Genomic DNA, 13397 nt, shown 5'->3' with positions numbered 1-13397 from the left:
GGGCACCGTAGCCAGACCGTGCCCCTTTAAGGGCTCCGGGGCCGGGAGGGGGGCAGAAGAGTTTCCCTGGTTGTGCCCAGAGTGGCCACCAGGGCAAGCTGGGAAAGGCTAGCCACCCACTAACTCGAATTAAGTTGCTACACAGCCCTTAATTCGAACTACTTAATTCAAACTAGGCGTTAGTCCTCATAGAATGAGGTTTACCTAGTTCGAATTCAGCGCTCCACTAGTTAGAATTAAGTTTGAACTAGCGGTTTGTATGTGTAGCGCCTATGAAAGTTAATTCAAACTAACGGCTGTTAGTTCGAATTAACTTTGTAGTGTAGACATACCCTATGTGTGTACATGGAAAACACAGTTTTCGTCTGTGGTAGTGACTTTTACTTGCAACCTCGATGCTGGAGGAACACTGGCCCAGCACAATCTTGGCCACTCTGACCAGCATTAGGCTTTGTTTTTAGTTGCTTCTTTCTGGTCACAGGCTTAGTGTTGCAAAATATGCAGTCTTGGGTGGGTAACCAAGCCTCGTATTACATAGAAGGAAAAAGGGGTATAGAACAGAAAAGAAATAAGGTAGGAAAGGAAAAAGGATACATCGGAGTGGTGCAGGAGAGACACAAAGTCTCTTCTTGCATGTGGTGGACAGGCTTCAGCCAAACCTGATAGCAGGAGAGATGTCATTTCTATCTCTCTTTCTGGTCTGATCTTTCCAAGACTTCTTTCAGGATCAGGATGATGTAGACATAGGGAACCAAGAGATGTGTCGTCCATGTCTGGGTGTTGGCCAGGATAGTAAAGCTTGCTCCAGGAACCAATTTTTCTCCTAAAGTTTATTTTTTAAATCCCCTACATCTGAGTGATGCAGAGATCATCCCATTCCCTCATTATTTTGCCCACCAATCAGGCACAATATCCAGAACGCCAATTTTGATTGGTTTCTGGATCCACATTCTTCTTGTTTACCAAGCGTGAGCTTAACACAGACCTTAAGTTAAGTCAATTGCCCTTTTTTCTCATTGACATTTGTTGCGATAAGATGGTTATTGTGAGATCTTATTAACTAATATCCTCTTTTTACAATTGAGTTCACAGGCTACATCTAGATAGCGGCGCAATTTCAGGATACTGGAAATATCAGCTATCCCAAAATAGCTATTCCGAGTCTTTAAACAAGCCTGTTATTTCAAAATAGATTTTTAAATAACATGCTATTCCAGCATCCCTATAATCCTCGTTTCATGAGGGTTAAAGGATTTGTTGGAAGAGCACTTTATTTAGAAATAAACTATTTCAAAATTAAATCAAAATAAGATACACAATTTGCATAGCTCAAATTGCATAGCTTATTTCGACCTATGTGTGCAATGTAAATACACCCACAATTAGAGTACATATGTAGGTCCAGTTATTGCAACAAATCACTCTTCTCTGTGGAAAGAGGTATGTGACAGCAGTTGGGAGGAAGAATAGAAAGTATTGAGAAAAAGATTGCATACAAGGAGTTGTTAATGTTCAAATCATGAAACAGAGGGAAGTTCATACAAGATATCTCCTCTATGCAGTTCCTAAATTTCACTGCAGCACCGTCCTAATCTACAAAGATTAGGAATGCCATAAGGTACAGTTCCCCATCTTAAGAGCTACACAATGGAAGGTGCCTATCTTAAGCTGTGTCTACACTGAGGAGCTATTTCAGGATACTTCCCATATCGCAAAATAGCTATTCCGCATCTTTTGAGTAAGTCTGTTATTTTGAAATAATTTCAAATAACGGGCGGCTTATTCCAACATCCTGGTAACCCTCATTGCACCAGGTGTAAGGGGAATTTTGGAATAGTGAGTTATTTCAAAATAGCATCAAAGTAAGCTACACAATTTGCATAGCACAAATTGAGTAACTTATTTCAAGCTAAGAGTGCTGTGTAGATGCACCCTAAGAGTGTACCTCAGCCCCATAAATTAGCAAAGTAGTTTGCACCAGAATCTTTGTTAGTGCTGATTTGCTGAGGTAGGAGTATCATTCCTACCTCAGCAAATGACTTAGATCAGTGGTTCTGAATGCAGAGGTCTTCCAGGATGTACACTAACTCATTTAGATATTTGCCTAGTTTTACAATGGGCTACATAAAAACTACTAGTAAAGTCAGTACACACTAAAATTTCATACTAAATACTTGTTTATGCTGCTCTAAATACATTTCAGTGTATAGTAAGAACAATATTTGCATTCTGCGACAAAAATGAGAAAGTAAACAATTTTTCAACAATAGTGTGTTGTGAAGCACTTGTATTTTTATGTCTGATTTTGTAAGAAAGTACTTTTCAAGTGAGGTGAAAGTTGGAAGTACACAAGACAAACTCCTGAAAGGGCTACATTAATCGGGAAAGGTTGAGAGCCACTGACTTAAGATTCCATATTTTTGGAGAAAGGCTGTTTCTTTTCCTCCGTCTAATATGGTATTTCCCAGTGTTTGGAGCCATGATGAGGCTCTTTTTAGCTTTGCCTTTTAGCCTCACCCATAAGTTGGGACACCGGTGCTGGTCCTAAAAATGCAGTTGTCTGTGCCAGGGCTGCTAGAGTTCAGGCCAACCTAATATCAGTGCCAGTTACTGATCAGTGCAACTGTACTTGGTGCCAAGATGGTTGGAGTTGACGTAGCTAGCACCAGTTTTAACAATGTTTTCCCCCCTTGTTTTCCTATCCCTGATCAACCTGTGGTGTGATGTCTATTACAAGGAGTACTCACTGAAAAAGTACTCTCCTTGTTCTTTGGAGGTAATAGTCTCTTCCAGGTCCTTGGTGGCGCATGTTGATTGTTCAAACAAGTGCAGTTTCAGCCATGCATTCCTTGACCACCAAGTCCTTGAGAGAAATTTACAAACCACACACTTTCCTCCAAACAGAATAAGCATCAACCAGAAAGGATTAGTAAGTCATGGATCAGAGTGGGTTTAAGCCTAGAAGGTTTGGGGTCTTCCATAACAGTAGGCAGGGGGTGCATAGGCCTAACATATGGGGGGGTGTTAGAATGTCCAAACTGAAGAAGAGAAAAGATAAGAGGATTAATATAGATTTCTTCACAGAACAGTTGAAAATGGGTGAGTGCAGTAGAAGGAGTGGGTCAGAGACTCACTGGATTCCATCTTGCTGCACAACACTTCTCTTGCTGCACAACACTAGCTCCAATCACTCCTGTCCAGAAGAGCTCAGAAAGCAGTTTTCCTTCTCTCCAAAGGCCTTCAAAACTATGCAGTACAAATGTTCAAATTAACATCAAGTTGGCTTAGCCCTTGTTAAAATGAAATACAGTATAGCTAACAAAGTATTTTAGCATAATTAATAACATAACATGATAAGATTTCCCCAACAGGGTCTCAGATCCAAATTGGGTTTCTTACTGAGAGTTCAGTTCATTTCCAGCATCAGGGTCCTGAGTCCCAAAGAGATCCTGGCTTTTGGGGACAGATTTTCACTGGCTTCCTGATGTTTATCTTCTAATGACTCTTCTAATAACTCTTGTTTCTTGTCCACATGGGCTTATTGCATGGGTGTTCAGTAAAGCTGTAATTGATCAAAATCTAGTCCATCTTCTCAAAAGATTGATAGATTCCATTTCCATTCCCAGATCTTTTCCTGATATCCTTAGTTTAATGTACATTCTTCTGAGCTGTTTGCTCTTAATTCTGTACTAATAGATATCTAGGTTATTTTGCCCCTTTGCAGTCATCTACTGTACTTAGCAATGTCCAAAAAAATCATCTTTACTTCCAGTGACCAGTCACAAGAGCTTCCTACATTGATGCTTCTCCCCAGATGGCAACGAGATCTAGGGTCTCAGCATGACTCCAAGGTCCTAACCATGCCAGTTACAAGATCAAGAACACATATTCCTGTTCATCCAGAAATCTAATTTATGCCATCATGTGCCTAAAGTGTCCATTTGCTATGTACATTGGACAAACGTCTCAGACACTTCGCCAAAGAATCAATGCACACAAAACAGACATAAGACTCTCTCACAGAGAGAAAGCTGTTGCCTGCCATTTCAGCCAGACTGATCATTCCCTTAATGACCTTAAAACATGCATATTGCTTCAAAGAGACTTTAACTCCAGACTTCAACGAGAAGCTTCAGAACTGTCATTCATGCTTAAATTTGACACTTTATGTATGGGTTTAAACAAAGACTCTAATTATCTCACCCGTTACAAAGATAGCTTCCCCGATTATCACCCCTATGTCATTACCTCACAGAAACTTACCTTTCCCCCTCACCCCCACTCTGTTCTAAAATTTGATTTGTCAATTTCACATGCGTTCTTTTTTTGATTGTATCACTTTTTTCGAAAAAACTTCACCTGAGTCTAGACTACAGCCGCGTTCTTTCGAAATTAAATCGAAAGAACATGGCTTTTCTTTCGATGGCGGAAAACCTCATTTCACGAGGAAGAACGCCTTTTTTCGAAAGTGCTCTTTTGAAAAAAGGCGTTCTTGAATGCAAACAGGGCTTTTTCAAAAGAGAGCATCCAGACTGCCTGGGTGCTTTCTTTCGAAAAAGCGGCTTGCTTTTTCGAAAGTACTGCTTGCAGTCTAAACGCTCTTTTTCGAAAGAGGCTTTTTCGAAAGTATCTTTCGAAAAAGCCTCTTTCGAAAGAGGCTTGCAGTCTTGACGTAGCCCTGCCCTCTCCAATCAATCCCTTTTCCCCAAAACAAACATACCAACTTAAGCAACAAGCCAAAAGACAAAACACCCAACCCTAAACAAGGCTTTTACCCGGAAAAGGGAGAAGAGTCAGAAACTCCATGAAGTCCACTAGGCACTCCACTACCACTATTAATTTTAAATGGAATTTGATTTTATTCAAATATTACACTGAGGCAGAGGGAAAGTGATGGGTAACTTCTCAAAGTGAAACTGCAGTGAGAATTTTAGGAAGGCAAAACAGGTAGTTACTCTACCTGGAATTGGGTGCTGTTCCATCCTCTTTTAGTCAGTGCTGTGGAAACTTTAGAACCTTTTCTTGCAACATCCAAGTCCTTCAGCAAGGTGCTGAGCAAGGACATACCCTTCATACAGCATAGCATACAAAAACTGGAAATAATACTCAAGATAAAATTTCACCAATGCCAAGTAGAAAAGGACAATTACCTCCTGTGCCTACATATAGTATTCCTGTTAACACACCCAAGAATTATATTTGCCTTTTTTTGCAACTGTACCATATTAATGGCTTATGTTCAATTTGTGATCCCCCATAATTCCTAGATCCTTTCCTGTGATACTACTAAATAGCTTTTTATTCCAATTTTTATATTTATGCACTTGATTTTTCCTTGTTAAGTGTAGTACTTTGTGCTTGTCTTCACTGAATTTCATCTTGATGATTTCAGACCAATTCTCCAAGTTATCATGTTATTTTGTATTCTAATCTTGTCACTGTAGTGTCTTCTGCTAATTTTATAAGCACGCTCTCCACTCCATTATCCATGTTATCACACAATCAGGAAAAAAGTATTCCTACTAGATTATTTCAATTCCAGATGTTCCACCTGCCCAAGACTTTCTTACATAGCAAGAGACTTTACAATCCTCATGTTAAATAAAAACAGCTTAGAGTAACAGAATCACTGAGTTACAAGGAACACGAAGATCATCTAACTACCTGCCAAGATTTAGGATAAATCAGCCTCTTGCATTTTTGTTTCAGATCTTACTTTCCAAATCATAAAATACTTTCTGTAGAACACGCTGTAAAGGCTTTTAAATCACCAACTTTTACTACAGTCAATCAATGTGATGCACCTCACCTTTCAATCCTGCCTGTTCAGCTTGTGTATACATCCCCAAGAGGAAGTATGTGCATGCTAGATTCACCCAGACATCCGGGTTACAACCCGATTGCTTGCTCAGACCCTCATATTCCTGAAAGACAGAAGTTTTTAAAAACACTTTCTCTTTGCTAAACTAGACATTTGACAGTAAAACAAGTATTATGTAGACCTGAAAGGGAGTATGCTATGAAGAAACCCTGGAAATTTCTGATCTACCAGCTTCCCGCATACCCCATCCCTTCTCAGTACTGATACTTTGTGTGTTCTTCTTAACACAACTTGTCTTTAACAATGAAATATGGACAGATGGCTACATACACATATAGTACGACATATACAACTGAAAAAGCCCCTCTCAGTAAGTACTGAGCTCAGTTAGACTGGACAATTGCTGGGAAACAGAACCCATGCTGTATGGTGATTAGAAGTGAGGACTAACTAACAGATGTTACATAAACTCCCACAGAGTTTTAAAACATTGAACAACCCATTATGAAAATTCAATAAATAATTAATAAATAAAATTGACCATTACACAATTTTTTCTGTGTACTTCCTATCCTGTCAGGGGTACACATATCAGAGTTTGGGAATCCCAAAGGTAGACAATATTACTCTCCCTTTCTGATACTGGACAGAGTGCTATCTGTTTATATAGAGCAGCCAATTTTTTCCAAAATACAAAAAGGTAAGTGAGCTGTATGAAATAACATTGGGACAGGGATTTGAAAGTATAAATGCAGGAAAGGAAAGAGGTGCTACAGACCATTCTAGATTTGCATCTAGAATTTCAAACCAGATTAGCTGTTTGTGGCTGTTCAAACTCTGGGAGGAAAGGGGAGGAGCAGAGATGGAGTGCAAATCAGGCAAATTCATGCACTCTGAAAGTGCTGGGAGGGAGTGGGGAGGTCTCGGAAGTACAAGGCTTCAGTATCCAGTGCACAAAAGGAGTGTGCAGGAAAGAGAAAGACAGTGGGACAACAGGGCCGCAGGTAGAACCCCAGTGGGCCACGGCTTGCCGAGACTGAATGAGGTGAAGAAGGTACACTCATGTGAACAACTCCCTATTTTTGGTTGCCCATTGGTCTAAATGATCACGTGCAGGTTTGGGAAGAGATTTTTCCCCAGGTCAGATTGGCAGGAGTCTTGGGAGTTTTTCTGCAGCAAAACACAAAGGTCACTTACCAGGCAGGAGAGATCTCACTCATTTCTCTGCTACTAATACAGAGTGTAATCCCTCTTATTCTCTGTCTGTGCCACGTAATAGTTAGGTCTCTTATATGCAGTAATACTTTGTTTTAATTTCAGTGGTTTGATGTGAGGGTGCTAGGTGGTATTGCTGGCCTGGGACACACAAGAGGTCAGATTAGATTATCTAGTAGTCCCTTCTGGTCTTAAAACTCTATTACCTTTGTTTCATATTAGATTTTGACATCAAATGTGTGTTCCCTTTTCACACTATAGAACAAGTCAAGAGTATGGAAAATCTATCAATATAAAAGTTAATTGCAGGGTTATGTAATATATTCTACTAGCATATTTACCCAGCATTGTTTGGGTCCTTAAGGAAGGCCTCAAGGCTGAGGGTTAGAGGGTACAGGAGTCAGGGTTTCGAAGGGTGGGGTGGGGCTCTGTGTAGGGAAGAGAGAGAGAGAGAGAGAGAGAGAGAGAGAGTGTGTGCGCGCGCAACAAGCAACTTTATGCTTTGTGAAAGACAGCTGTGATAATAAAAATCATAGAAGAGACAAAGACCAGGCCATAAAGGGTATAGATGTCCCACACACATCATTTTTCACTGATTTGCCTCAACCCCTCATGTAAAGGGACCATTTTTAGGGAAGAAGGGAGCATTAGTCTCCACAAACTATTCAACTGTTGGGGTACCAACTGTAACGTGGATATATGGCTCACTAGGAACTGACTGAGACACATCTACTCATTTCACACAGACCCCTGAGCAGATTTTAGCTATTATTATTCAGACTAGGGATGTAAAACCCTGTTTAATTGCTTAAACAGTTAAATGAAGTGCTAATATTATGTTTAACCATTTAAAGGATTAAAAAGAGAGGAAGGTGGGAGGCTGTACCACTGGGCCTAGAGTGGTCCCCTTGCCCATTAGAGTTGGGCTAGAGTGGCCCTGCCACAGGCAGGGGCTGCTCCAGCTTGGCTGCTCTCAGCCACTCCAAGGGGGCTGGCACCATGGCTTCCGGACTCCTGCGAAGGGTGCAACGGCTGCCCCTGCCCCCTGCCAGTCAGCCCCCAGCCCACGCAGGCTGGAACCCAGCAGCCTGTGCAGGGTGCCTGGCAGGACTGCTTCCAGGTGTCGGTTAACCATTACCCAGTAAGCATCACCTGTTAAGGCTGATGCTTACAAGGTAACCATTTAACTGGTTACCTGTTAACATCCCTAGTTCAGACATGACCATTCTGGACCAAATTAGATACAGAGTTTTTCAATATCTTAAATGTTAGAATTGAGTAGGCTAAATGACATAAGTTGCCTCCACTGAAAAATTCTTTAATTACATCCAGAAACTATATGCCTATGTAGATGGAGAGATACTCAGTAAAAAAACCTGACTTCTTTACATGTGCATAAAAAAAGATGCCACGCCACTTTCAATTTCAACTTAAAAACTGGTCTTCGCGTATATTTATGTGTGTACACACAGACTTTGTCTACACTGCGAGTTTTTGCGGCAGAAAATATGCTAATGAAGTTGTGACATAAGTAACATATTTTCTGCCATTTCGTTTTGCGCAAGGGGTTTTTGCACAAAAAGAAGCAGTGTAGCTGCTTCCGTTTTGTGCAAAAACCCTATTTTGTGCACGATCCTTATGCCTCTCCAGGACAGACAAGGATCTTGTGCAAAACAGGGGGCTGAGCAAATCGGAAGTGGCTACACTGTTTCTTTTTACGCAAAAACCCCTTACGCAAAAAGAAATGATAGAAAATATGCTAAGGATGTCGTGATTCATGCTAAGAGTCCCTCATTAGCATATTTTCTGCCGCAAAAACTCGCAGTATAGACGAAGCCACAGAGACCAGCTCCTAATGCCTTTATCAGCAAACAGCAGAAGAGATGAATACAAATATGTGAACTTTTTAAAAGACTGAATTCAACAATGCCACCTGGAAATGAAACAGATCTAGACAAACTGGATAATGTGTCAGTTTCTCTTTTACTCTTGCATGCAAGACAGTGTTCAAAATTTGAAATCCATCCCAGCTTTCCTTCTAGTAATAGATAAACAGGATAAACGTTTTTTCTATGGACTGTCTCTTCATCTCATAAGTAAATATTACCAGCAACTAAAAAAAAGTTTCAATGCCAATTCATACCTTTTAGCCAGTTGGTTGGCAAAACATGGCTCATGGGCTGAATCTGGGCCACTAAACATTTTTTTCAAGGGTGAAGCTGGAGAAAAATGTCTCACCACCCAGCATTGTGCTTAGGCAGTCAGTCTGCCTGTCTGCCACAACTCCTGCCATGCCATTCCTAGATTCGCCATGGCCAGAGGCTGCTGGCAATCATGTCTCTGCATGCCCCTTTGGAGAGGAGGCAGTAGGTCTCTGCAATGCTGCTCCCATCCCCAGCACCATTCTCAAAGCTCTAATTGGCTGGAAACCAGCCAATGTGAGCTGCAGGGGGGGTACTTGCAGGTATGAACAGTGGATGGAGACACAATAAACCCCACCTTCAAGAGGTGCACAGCTTTGAGCAGTGTAGGGCCACCATGCAATGAAGATTGCCTGCCCACCTGCCTCACTATGATGGTGGCCAGGAGTCACCTATGGTAAGTGCCTCCCAGCCAGGGCCAGAGCCCACACCTTGCATCTCCTTCCACACTCCAACTCCCTGCCCCAGGTCAGAACCATCTCCTGCATCCAAACTTCCACCCAGACCCTGTACCCTCTCTTATACTCCTATCCCAGCTCAGAACCCCCCTTTGCACCCAAACTCTGTCCCACATCCCTTCCAGCAATATAACTGAAAAGTGCAGCAGCTGACCACTTACCAAAATGCTTAGAGTGCCCCACTGCAAAAATTATTGCCCATTTCTCCCTGTAGTTAACCCACTTAATTTAAGGTGATAGAAAATGTAGAGGTCCACCTGTTCTAAGCACCCCTTACAACTGTAGGGAATATAAAAAATCAAGCAAGATATTTTCCCTTCTGCTCCTAATTTTGTCCAAAATAAGGGTAAGATGAAACATCCTCAAGAATCTTGCAGACATATTCCAGGATGGTTGAGAAGGGAAATTTCATCTCCATCCCAAATCTGAAAATCAGTTTAAACCTGTATGTGTGAACAAAAGTTGCCACCTAATTTTATAAGGGAAAAAGTCATCATAGTCCACAGTATAAAACTCTAAAAGCTATGGAGAAATTGTTTTTTCCCTTGTGATCCCTACTTCTATGAATTCACTTCTTTAGTGAAGCAGGTGGTACTGTGGAGCCAGTGCTGGAGAGAACCAGCTTTTAAGCCAGTTCCCCCTAGCACTAGCTCCTGCTCCCCCCTTGCTGCCTCTGATAGGGGGGGGGGAAGAGGGGAGAGGGGCAAAATGAGTGAAGTTGACAAGATTAACCAATAAGCCTAGGCTTATCAGTTAATTGTCTAGTCGACTACACATTGACATCTCTAGCCCACACACACAAAAAAGCCACGCCCATACAGTCCAAGCCTCTTTGGTAGGTTCACATAACCCTTTGCTTTTAGATGGGCAGCTGTGATTAATATAGCCTTACCATTATGTTAACTGAAGAGTATATTTGCACCCATCAATTGCAACGAGGTTTTAACTCAATCCATAAGGAGATTATAACAAAAGCTTTCTACATATTATTTTCTCAAAGTGTACATACCAAAAAGGTGAAAGAATAGAAGAACAGTTGTAATGAAATTAAGAAAAGGACAACTTAGACTTTTGAGCAAAGATTAACTATGATACCTAACCAATAGACTGTTTCAGTGTGGAAACTCATACTTTTCTAATACAATTCTGTATAGTTTGCTTTATACATAAATGGTCCAGCCCATTTCTTCCACAGCACAAAAAACATCTCTCATGCCTGCTGCCACCACTTTAGGATAGCATACTGATTCTCTCCAGCAGGATGCAGGATTTTTTCATCTCACCTCCAATGCTCTCTTGTAGTCCCCCAGGTGAAAGGCACAATATCCAATCCAGAGGTCAGTGTCCTCATCTTGTTCCCCAACATGACGTTTAAACTTCAAAGAAAAAGAGATGCAAAAATGACACCACCTGCCAGTAACTCATGTGAAACAAATCCATTTATAAAATTAATATTTGGATGATTTGTGCTGGCTTGACAACCTGGACCCTGAAGTTAGGCACTGTCAATGTCACATTTTCAAGGAGAAGCAGTTTCTATCACACGGAGGGCCAGTGATTATTCAGGTTGGTACAGGGCGGCATAACAAGGGTGCGAGAAAGAAGAGAAAAGCCAAATTAGTTGGAATTGCTGGACCTTTTTCCAAACTGGGAGCTCTGCTGGAACTGGGAGCCGTCTGCCAGAAGGCACCTCCTCACCCCAGCCACTGAAAGGAGGGACTGGTCAAGGCGCCGGGGGCTGCGTTCTGCACTGATCCTGCACTGATGGGGGAGAGGGGCGGATCGCACGCGATTACCTGAGGCCCCTCCCACTCGCACCTCGTTAGCGCAGAACCCCCTAAGCTGGCCCCTGCCGTGAGCCCGGGGCAGCGCTCGGTTACCTCCAGCAGGGCGATGGCGCCGGTGAAGTCCCTCTGGGCCAACAGTTCCTCCAGCTGCGGGACTTTCTTGCCTTTCTTCTTCCGCTTGTCGCCCTGCGGCGGGGCGCCCCCCACGGCCGGCTTGGCCCGGGAGAGCATCTGGACAGGGGAGAAAGAAGAGAGCAGACGGGGTCAGCGCTGGGATTGGGGGTCAGACGTCCCTGCTCCTGTGTATCCTCCCTCCGCAAGCTCCAACCCGGCTGGGGCGGCGCCGCCCTCCCCGCCCCGTCCCTCACCATCTTGCCCCTCTCCTCGCTTCTCCAACGACTCCGTTACCGTGGTAACCACGGGGGGGGCAAGAGGAAAGAGGACTGAGTGCTACACAGAATAGGACTCGGCTGGAACTTGCTTTCTCGCTCATAGTTCCGGTTCCGACCCCGGGGCTCGGGCGGATGGGGAATCGCTCGAGTCTCTGGGGAGGCGGAAGGAATTTAAAAGGGATCATTTCCGGCGCTCCTGGCGCTTATCGCCATAGCAACCCACGGAGCGGGGTGTGATTTTATCGCCGCAGTGCCACACTAGTTGGCGTGCACAAGCGGTCGCTTAAGACTGCGAGTTTCCGTGTATAACACAAAACCCGGCGGCCTTCAGGGGCATGGAGACAAGCTTGAGAAACCAGGCTCCAAGTACGCGGGAAAGGCTCAAAAATCAAGGAAGCGAAGAGAACAGTTTTGGGGGCCCGATTCATGGTTGTTCAGGGCCTGGGGTTGGCAACAGAGGGATCGCGCAGCGCACACACGGTACGACACCAGCGGTTTGTCAGGCGCAAACATGGACAAGAGCCTTTGGCAGCGCGTAGGACAGAACATTGAATCGCGAACGTGAGAACAAAAGGGGCAACTGATTTTCATCGCAGGGAGCAGATGATGCAGTGGCGCTGCCATGACGTGTATCAGCATGTGGTATGTGATGTGATCGCTGCATTCTTCAATGCCATCCGTGTGCAGAGACCTTTTCAGACACTATATGAATTCTGCCCCCCACCCTCCGCGTTGGCTCATTAACTCTTCTCCAGTCATAGGGAGGAGAACGGAGGAGAGCAATTGTGGGGTCGAGTGGTTGTTAGTGGGTTATATAGATTGTCCTCATCCTCAAAGAAAGCCTGCACCAACAACTCTTGGATCTTACATTCTTAACTTCGTTGGAAATTAAAAATCACGGATCAAATAGAGACACTGGATTAATGGTTTATTTGAAACGTATAAGTGAAGTGTAAAAGGGCCACTACACCTTGAATGGGCCCTTCAAATATGTGTTAACTATCTCCTGAGGGGGCTTTTCTGTGGGCTCTGTAGTATGAAGCTTATTTAAGCTTCATACCGCAGAGCCCACAGTGAATGTAACCGTGTAACTGTTACCTTATTAAATGACTTTTAACATCCCTAGTAGACATGCTGTCTTGGAACTCTAGCCTGGGGTGCCTTTTGCATGGCTTTGTTGTATAAACAGTGACTCCTGGCCTGTTTACACAGTTTTCAGCATTGTGACAAGTATAAGAGGGGTAGCTGTGTTAGTCTCTATCTGCAAAAACAACAAGGAGATCTGTGGCACCTTAAAGACCAACAGATTTATTTGGGCACAATTGTGTGCAAAAACCCACTTTATCAGATGCAGGGAGTGAACATTATAGAGACAGGCACATGGACATCTGGTGCTGGTGGCTTAGGGGGCAGAAGACTCTGCTTTCCCCAACTGCCAGCCTGGCCCCGCCCACAATCCATCCCCAGTGCCCGCCCTCCCCATAATCTGGGGAGGCTTGGGTCATGCCACTACCTCCCTTCCT

At 43.3% G+C, this 13397-nt stretch overlaps 2 protein-coding genes across 6 annotated transcripts in view; one reads left to right on the top strand and one right to left on the bottom strand.

Annotated features, from left to right (window-relative positions):
• The window catches only part of IFT56 (intraflagellar transport 56), an 87130-nt gene extending 75147 nt beyond the window's left edge, over positions 1-11983 (bottom strand). For 2 of the 5 annotated variants that reach the window (XR_003090266.2, XM_006127813.4), the window contains exons 1-4: positions 11851-11982; positions 11576-11713; positions 10979-11071; positions 5810-5924 (exon numbers count right to left, since the gene is read on the bottom strand). Coding sequence is in view for 3 of the 5 variants with exons in the window: in XM_006127813.4 (XP_006127875.2) it covers positions 5810-5924; positions 10979-11071; positions 11576-11713; positions 11851-11853 (349 nt within the window). In the remaining 2 variants the exon portion in view is untranslated. Of the gene's footprint in view, positions 1-5809; positions 5925-10978; positions 11072-11575; positions 11714-11850 lie in introns of those variants that run through there. The other 3 variants (XM_006127812.4, XM_025187094.2, XM_075935305.1) reach the window with 2 other exon arrangements.
• A 193-nt stretch (positions 11984-12176) lies between these two features.
• The window catches only part of GUCY2C (guanylate cyclase 2C), a 112286-nt gene continuing 111065 nt past the window's right edge, over positions 12177-13397 (top strand). The window contains exon 1 of the mRNA XM_075935275.1: positions 12177-12516. Within this exon, the coding sequence (XP_075791390.1) occupies positions 12478-12516 (39 nt within the window). The 5' untranslated portion in view covers positions 12177-12477. The remainder of the gene's footprint in view (positions 12517-13397) is intronic.

Source organism: Pelodiscus sinensis, chromosome 1 (genome assembly GCF_049634645.1).
Source record: "Pelodiscus sinensis isolate JC-2024 chromosome 1, ASM4963464v1, whole genome shotgun sequence".
NCBI lineage: Eukaryota > Metazoa > Chordata > Testudines > Trionychidae > Pelodiscus > Pelodiscus sinensis.
The sequence above is the reverse complement of the archived record's forward strand: the minus strand, read 5'-3'. Positions and strand labels throughout refer to the sequence as shown.